Genomic DNA, 8,631 nt, shown 5'->3' with positions numbered 1-8,631 from the left:
TAAAAAAAAAAAAAAAGATTCTCTCTCCCTTTCTCTCTGCCCCCTGCCTGTTCTTTCTAAAAAAAAAAAAAAAAAAAAAAAGAAATTCCAATTCCTTTGATTTTTAAGTAAACTCCTCCATCAATTTGCCCAGTATATGACAGGCACTTGAGAAAGGCAATTATCCTTAATTCCTCTCTCTCAACCTGACAGGAGGTCCAGTTGGCTCTATCACCAAAGCGTATCTCAAAATCTTCCACTTCTCAACCTGGCCATTGCTACCAAACCAGTCTTAGCCACCATCATCTCTCTGGTTCCTCTGTTGCTCCTTTATGGTCTACTCTCCAAAAAGCAGCCACCCCTCCACATAAAATCCTCCAATGACTTAGAATAAAATCCTGTAAGGCTCTTTCCACCTGCCCCCCAATTTCGTCCTTCTTAACACCTCACTCACTTATAAATTCTAGCCATGTTGTCCTTCTTTATGTTCCTCCACAGAACTAGGGCCTCCACATTTGCAGTTTCCTCTGCCTAAATCATTCTTCACTCCTTTATTTATTTCACATCATACCCAATTTCACCTCACTTTCTTGACTACCTGCATCCTGCCCAACACTCCCTATTACTTTCACTGCTTTTTTCTCCAAAGCACTTACCTCCTCTAACATACTATAGTTCTAGTTATTTATCTTTGTGTATTTCTCTACCTCCACTAGAATCTAAGTCCACAAAGGCAAGGATTTTGGTTTTCCCACTACCGGATCTGAAGTGCCTAGAAAGAGTGCCTGCTCATGGTAGGTCCTCAATAAATATCCAAATGAAGCTAAATGAATGAGCTTTATTAGTCTTACTCATAGCTGGATCTTCAGTATCTAGAACAATACCCAGCATATAGTATAATCACTCAAATTTTTGGAAGTAATGATGATTATTAAGATACTCAAATTCTAAGATACTATCAAATCTGAAGAAAATTATATTTTGCTCAGCATAATTTGAAATTTAAGTACAGGGGCGCCTGGGTGGTTCAGTGGGTTGAGCCTCTGCCTTCAGTTCAGGTCATGATCTCAGGGTCCTGGGATTGAGCCCTGCGTCGGGCTCTCTGCTCATTGGGGAGCCTGCTTCCCTCTCTCTCTCTGCCTGCCTCTCTGCCTACTTGTGATCTCTGTCTGTCAAATAAATAAATAAAGTCTTAAAAAAAAAAAAAGAAAGAAATTTAAGTACAATTCTCTATTTTGTGCATGTTCAAAAAAATTCCATGATACACTTTTTTTCTTAAAGACTTAAATATGTGTCATTGCACCTTGGATAAAAAATGATGACCTAGTTTGATAACTTAGTTTTTAATACCCGAACAGGAAACTAACCCAAATGCCCTCTAACAACATCAGAAAATTTATATACAGCATTCAGTAGAAAGAAGAGAACTAATGATTCAAGAAGGAGAAAGTAGAATTGATGAATTAATAACCTTAAGTAGGCAAGAGACTATGGAATCCACCATTCATGTAGAGGGACTGATTTAGTAAGTGAAACAGAGAAGAAGGTAGAACATATGGTACAGCTGTAAGGGAGTGTGTAGATAAGGTTGTAGAAGCCTGCAGCAGTTTTGTTCTGATTGTGCAAACTGTCTCAGACTACAGTATCTAGTAAGGAGCATGGAGAGAATGTGTAGTAAGGAGATGAGAACCTGCATCAGATTCCTGACAGATTCTAATTCTTAAGGACCAACTGAAAGGAAAATACAGCACTAAGAAGTAGTGCTTAAAGACATTAAAGAAAAATTGGGATACTGTGGTATCACAGAAGCCACAAGATGTATTTCAAGAGATGGGGCTGTTCAAATGCACTGATGGCACATCTTCAGAGTGAAATGGTCCAAAGCCAACTCACCATGGCCAACACAGAAGGTGACATGATGGTACATCTGAAGAGTGAAACGGTCCAAAGCCAACTCCCTGTGGCAAAGCGAACACCCTATGGCCAGCATAGAAGGTAACACCCTTCACTTGGGAAGGGAAGCAAGCATTGCGGAAAAGCTTTCTATAACAGCTTATGTTGCAACATAAAATCAATTATCTTGAGTGTGCATACATCCTTACAGTGTAAGTAAATTTAGCTTGTTTCTCCCAAAGAAATAGTAACCTCCCAAATCGTACTGATATAGTATTAAACATTAACATTTTCTAAAATATTTTAAAAAGAAAAATAATGCAATAGTATGTAACAGAGCATCAAGTTGGTTAATTCCCATATGGTTTATTATCTTCATAAAAGTCAACCCCTTCCAAAACTCATGTAAGTTTCGCCATTAAATCTGCACAGTAAATGCAGAGTTTGACTTTCTACTCTATGAGAATACAGCTTTCAAAGTACAGCCTATTTGCAGGATTATTAGTATAAATTATTTAGAAGAATCACTTCATCTGTAGATTTGAGCCAGCATTTTAAAGCAACACTGCCACCAGAAGACTAGAAAGAAAAATAACTGCTAAAAACTACAGTGCAGGCTAATTACAGAACATTTACCGGGTTTCTCAACCTAGCTATATTACAGCCTGCCTACTAACAGCTCTTCAAAAACACTCATTCTTCTCGGAACTCGGAATTTTTTCATCATCAGCTAACCCACCAAGACACGTTTCACTAGGTCACCTACTAGCACACAGGTTTCAAATCCGAGTCAGTCTTCAAGTGCAGCAAAACAAATTAACAGGGAGCGTTCAACTGCTTTCTGTAGACAATAAATGAAAAACAAATACATGATGCCCTGGGGTCAGCATCTTTGTATTAGATTAACGGTAACTTAATCAGGCACCCGATTAAGCTCTAAAGATCCCTTAGAGACGAAGAGCACAACCTTCCAGACTCAAAATGTATAAAAGAAAAAAAGCAACAAGATTAAGTAGGATAAAAAGCACTAATTAAAAGGGATCAACTTGACACACTCTTTTGAACTTAAAAATTGTATCCTAATGTCCCGTCCTTATTTAGATAGTGCTTACAAGGTAGGTACAAATGCAGTCTTCAATCACTTCATGTATGCAAAGCATCGATGATTTTTTAAAATAGGTGATTAAACATTGTGTCCTAATGCCAAAAAAATCCGCACTGTGTCACGGAATCGCTGAATTTGTCATTGTTCACAACTGGGGAAAACTTGGTCCTGGTGGAAACTAAGTCCCCGGCTCGCGTCCAGGGACCCCTGAGCCAACAGGTTTCCCCTTCACTTGGCGGTTCCGAGGCGCCCAGCGCGCCCCGAGGGCTCGCCTGGCTGCTGGCGCACGTCCGGGATTAAAGGGCTGGCCGGAGAGGGCGTGCCCGCCCCGGCCGCGCCGCCGCCGCCTCCGCCGCTTACCCGGTAGTTGCTCGAGCCCACCCAGCCGGTGAGCGCGTCGACCGTCTTGCCCAGGCGGCCCAGGTCCTCCTCCAGGTCCGGGATGGCGCCGGGGGCGCCGAGATAGAGCAGCAGCTCCTGGCCGACCTGCAGACGGCCGCCGACGTCCTTCTGTTGCACCTGGGCGCTGAAGTACTCCATGCTGCGGGGCTCCATGGCCGCCCGCCCGCCCGGGAGCGACCAACTTTTGCCGAGCGCCGCCCAGCCGCCAGTGCGGGTCCCCGCGGGAACGGGCGGGACGCGCTCGGTCCGGCCGACGCGCGGCTCGCGGGACGCGGCGGGACTAGCGCCAGGCGCTGAGCGGCCCCCAAACTAGTCAAACTCGGCGCCCCCCGCCACCCAGCCCGCTTTAGAGGCCGCGGCCGCCGGCTACGTCAGCACGCGCATGACGTCAGCGCGACGCGGGCGAGCGCCCGCCTTTCTCGGCTGCCGCTTCCCGGCGGCGGCTGCTCGGGAGGAATCATCTGGGCGAAGTGGGACCCCTGGCGGGAGCTGGGGTCGAACTGGGTCAGCACCCCTGTACGAGACTGGCCCATATCGGTCACCCACTATCACAGCGTCCTTCCCTCACTCTGTAAAATAGAGAAGTTTTCTTTTGCTTGAAATCAGTACCTGGGAAAGTTTCTGGCACTCGGAAATCCCACTTCCCCATCTCCACACTCGTTTTTTTGTTTTTGTTTTAGTTTTTGTTTTAACCTTGTAAGAATACACTTCCTCGTAGAACACCATGACTCCTGCTTCCAGCCACCATCGTCGGTTGGGTCACCATGTAATTCTTTTTGTTTTTAACCGAGGTTTAATTTACATGGAATAAAATACACGTATTTTAAGTGTACAGCCCATGAGTTTTGGGCAAATGTATTCACCAGGGTAACGACAGCACCAATGAATATATAGCGCATTTCCACCACTCTGATAAGTTCTAGGAACTTCCCAGTCAATAACCACTCCCTCCAAAGCAATTCTAATCTAATTTCTATTACCTTAGCGTAGTTTTCCCCGTTCTTTAACATCACATCACTTCATACAGTCTGTAGTCTTTGGAGCCAGACATCTTCCCCTTAGCGTAATGTTTCGAGATCCACCCAGTACTGTTGGTATTTCAGTAGTCCTTCTTTATTGCTGGGTAGAATTCCATGGTATGGAAGCAGTACAATTGTTGACCCATTCATCTGTGTATAGACTTTTACGTTTTCAGCTTTTTAATAATTACATACAAAGCCGCTATAACCGTTAGTGTATAAGTCATGGTGTCGACACATGTTTTCGTTTCTCTTGGGTAAACACCAAGGACTGGAATTACTAGGTCTTCAGACGCGCATGTATTTAACTTGGGGAGAAACTGCCAAATTGTTGTTCAACGTGGCTGGACTATCTTAACACTCTGACCAGCTTGAGAGTTCCAGTTGCTCCACATTCTCCACCCAATTTAGTATGGTTAGATTATTAGTTTTAGAAATTTTAGTGAGTGTTCCTATAACCAAAAGTGACCACTGCTCTTGGCCCTCCATTCATCTTTCTGAACTCGGGGATCACACTAGATAATCTTTAAGTCATAAGAAAAGTAAATAGTCTTCAAGTTATATGATAATACTGTGGCATTTGAATAACGCTGGAAGTACTTATAAAATGCTTGGTAAACTCTGGTTACTATTACCCATATACACCTGTGTGTGTTTTGTTAATTCATCAACAAATATCTTCTGAGCACTTGTTACATGCCAGACATTGCCAGAGTCCACTGATACAAAATTCACTTAAATCTCCACCCATTACAAACTCAAATAGAGACCCCCCAAAAAATAAAAATAAAAATAAAAAATCAGTATTTCCAGGATGCTACAGTGGAATAAGCAAACGGTTTTGGGAAGCCTAGATGAGAGGTTACTTATTTAGAAAGTACCAAGAATGGGAGTAGGGGAGTTGTTAATCAGGGAGGGCTTCCTACAAGAGGTTATCTTTAAATTGAGATTTGAGGGTACATAGGAATTAACTAATTAAGGAAGTGGATTCCTGGGGAATAGGTTATCTACAAAATGTAGTTTTAGGGTGCCTGGGTAGCTCAGTGGTTAAAGCCTCTGCCTTCGGCTCAGGTCATGATCTCAGGGTCCTGGAATCAAGCCCTGCATCAGGCTTTCTGCTCAGCAGGGAGCCTGCTTCCCCCTCTCTCTCTCTGTGCCTGCCTCTCTGCCTACCTGTGATCTCTTTCTGTCAAATAAATAAATAAAATCTTTAAAAAAATGTAGTCTTGACTGTTGTAATACTATAAAATATAAAATCTACATATTTCTCTATATCACTGTTGTCTATCATAGGTTAAACATCATTAGAACAGAAAGTTCTCAGACTTTCTAGTTCACAGCAATTAGTATCTCAGTCATTTTTTTACACACCTCTAAACAACAACAACAACAAAAAAGTAAGAAATACCACCTACTGAATAGTAAGATCCAAACAACTTAATGAGTATTCATATCTTAGTAGACTTATGAAAAATAATACACAGAAATTGAGAAAAATACATTTCTAAAGATTTATTTATTTGAGAGAAAGAGAGAGATTCCCGGGGTGGGGTGAGGGGAGAGGGAAAGAATCCCAAGCAGAATCCATGCTGAGCGTGAAGCCCAAGGCAGGGCTCAATCTCGTGACCCATAAGATCATGACCTGAGCAGAAACAAGAAAGAGTCAGATGCTCAGTCCACTGAGCCACGCAGGCGCCCAGAGAAAAACACATTTTTAATTTTATTTTCCAATAACCACACTTAGGTACTTATGAAATGTCTGTACCTCTTGGCACTGTGCAATTTCTCAAACCACAATTCAGATGGGATTGATTCTGCCATCTTCATTCTGTTGTACATGGACTTCTGTGCTGCACAGAAAACAGCCTTGCAAAGATATGACATCAATGAAAGACATGTACCACAATTTAATGTTGAAACTGTGAACTTTCCGGAGCCAGTATAGTTCACATCATGTCTGAAAGATACCAGGTATACGGTTTCCCTCTAAAATTTAAAATATCCTGGATTGCTCTAGGTGAGCTTGCTGCAGCACCCCGGGGTGCCTGAGCACACAGTTTAGAAAACTTAGCAGACAGATAACCTGATAAAACCCAAGTTCTCAGAGAGACAAAGAACAGGAAACACAAACAGCAGCTCATGTAGGAAGAAGGTAAGGGTCCAATGAGAACTGTTTTACAAAGGCTGTTGCCTGAAGAGCTCAGCTTCACTTATGCTAGGTCTTTTACTCTTCCAAGCAATCCCATACGGAAGGTATTGAATCCTCATTTTAGAGGCAAAAAAGCTGAGGCTCTGAGGTTAAGTCTCCAGTCTGTCTCATGATTTCAGATGCATGATTAAAACAGAGGATGTCTGGTTTCTATGGTCTCCCAAATACATAATCCTAAAGGAAAGAAGATGAAAACAATTTTTTAAATTAACTACCAAAATAATAACACTCCTTGCATGACATAGACTTTCTTTGAGTTTCTCTATAATATTTCCACTTACAACCTACTTTTCTCTGAATTACTATTTTATCTATCTATTTATTTATTTAGAAAGCATGTGAGCAGGGGGAAGGGCAGAGGGAGAGGCTGAGAATTTCATGTCGACTCTGTGCTGAGTGTGGAGCCTGATGTGGGGCTCGTTTTCACAGTCCTGAGATCACGACCTGCACTGAAACCAAGAGTCAGATGCTTAACCGCCTGAGTCATCCAGGCACCCGTCTGAATTACTATTAAAAAGAAAAAGATAAGGAGAAGAAGGAAATGGGTAGGAATCTTGGGAAAAAAACAGCATAGGAAATATCTACATTCTTTCATAATCAGTCACTAAAATGTATCTGGTAGTACAAGTCTATTTTTAACTGGCAACAAGACCGAAATAGAGCATTTAAGTACAGGAGACTGACTTCCTGACCTATTTGTTCATTATTTGTGATGATAGTGGAAACTATGAGCAGACGTTATTATGACACTGAACCTTATTTTCCATTTGAAGACTAAGAGACAAATCACTGCTAGTTTGAAACCATACTTCGATAAATACTCATCAAATAGGGCACTATGTTAAAATACTAGAGTGGGAGAGGGGCATTAGATGACTTACCAAAGGTAGATCAATCCCTCCTCAGAGGTTAAGTATGTACACAAATGTTCAGAGCAGCTTTATTCAAAATAGCCTAACCTGGAAACACCCCAGGTGCCTACCAACTGGAAATAAACCCATACAATGGAATTCTGCAAAACAATAAAAAATAACTACTGATTGACTCAACAATGGGGATAAGTCCCCAAAAAACTATGTTGAGCACGAGACACAAAAGAGTGATTCTATATCTATGAAGTGCCAATACAGGGAAAACTTACTAATGGTAATATAAGTTTTCACAAAGAATGGGAGTCCGTGGATACCGAGTAGGAGGGAACATTCTGCATCTTGATCCGAGAGGTGATTATGTTACTGGATTACAGGTTCTTGTCTCACGAAGTCAAAGAATGAATCTTGTAGACACTAAAGGGTGAAGTGAAGTGAAAGTTTGTTAAGTGAAGGTGAGAGCAGAAAGCAAAGAAGCAGCTGTCTAGAGTGAAAGGGGTCCCAAATGGGTTGCCACTGAGTGCTTTTAGTGACAGGCAGTCTTTATTGAGAACTGACCGGGAAGCTTGTGGCCTTGAGCTTCTTGGTGTGCCGTCTTGGTTTGAGTATGGAGTATTGATAACACCCTTAATGACTTAATTCTTTGAGTTTTGGCCACTTTCTGTGATACAATGTAGCCACCAAAGAAAAAAATACTCCCTAATATTTAGGGCCAGGTGGTCTGTTTCCTTATCTCTCCTTCACTCTGACTTAGCACTTCTGCTTGCTAAGAATAGTTTCAGGGTCCCCCTGCCTTTCCCTGACTAACCCTTAACCCTTTCCTTATTCAATTATAACAAAATACGCATAGGTAAAAAAAATTCAGCAAGTTCTGTACTTAAGATTAGTACATGGTGCATTTGCAATATGTATGTTATAACTGCGGAAAAATGGGGAAATTTTTAGGAACAAAGGACTAAAAGGGAAATAGAGGATAAAAGAGTTATGGTATATTGCAGTGTTATCCAATAGAAATACAATATATGTGATCATAAAATATATATAATTAAAAATTGCCTAGTAGCCACATTTTATTATTTTTTTAAATATATTTTTTTTAATTTATTTGACAGATCACAAGTAGGCAGAGAGGCAGGCGGGGAGAGAGAGAGGAGG

General features: G+C 41.6%; 1 protein-coding gene across 6 annotated transcripts in view; it reads right to left on the bottom strand.

Annotated features, from left to right (window-relative positions):
• LOC111159036 (cytoplasmic linker associated protein 2) overlaps positions 1 to 3,560 on the bottom strand; it is a 180,887-nt gene extending 177,327 nt beyond the window's left edge. For all 6 annotated transcript variants that reach the window (XM_022521405.1, XM_022521400.1, XM_022521403.1 and 3 more), the window contains exon 1: positions 3,338 to 3,560. In XM_022521405.1, the coding sequence (XP_022377113.1) occupies positions 3,338 to 3,532 (195 nt within the window). In that variant the 5' untranslated portion in view covers positions 3,533 to 3,560. The remainder of the gene's footprint in view (positions 1 to 3,337) is intronic.
• Positions 3,561 to 8,631: the final 5,071 nt, after the last annotated feature.

The sequence above is a fragment of the Enhydra lutris genome, unplaced genomic scaffold (genome assembly GCF_002288905.1).
Source record: "Enhydra lutris kenyoni isolate GAN:26980312 unplaced genomic scaffold, ASM228890v2 scaffoldscaffold66, whole genome shotgun sequence".
NCBI classification, from domain to species: domain Eukaryota; kingdom Metazoa; phylum Chordata; class Mammalia; order Carnivora; family Mustelidae; genus Enhydra; species Enhydra lutris.
This window is presented reverse-complemented; position numbering and strand designations above follow the sequence as displayed.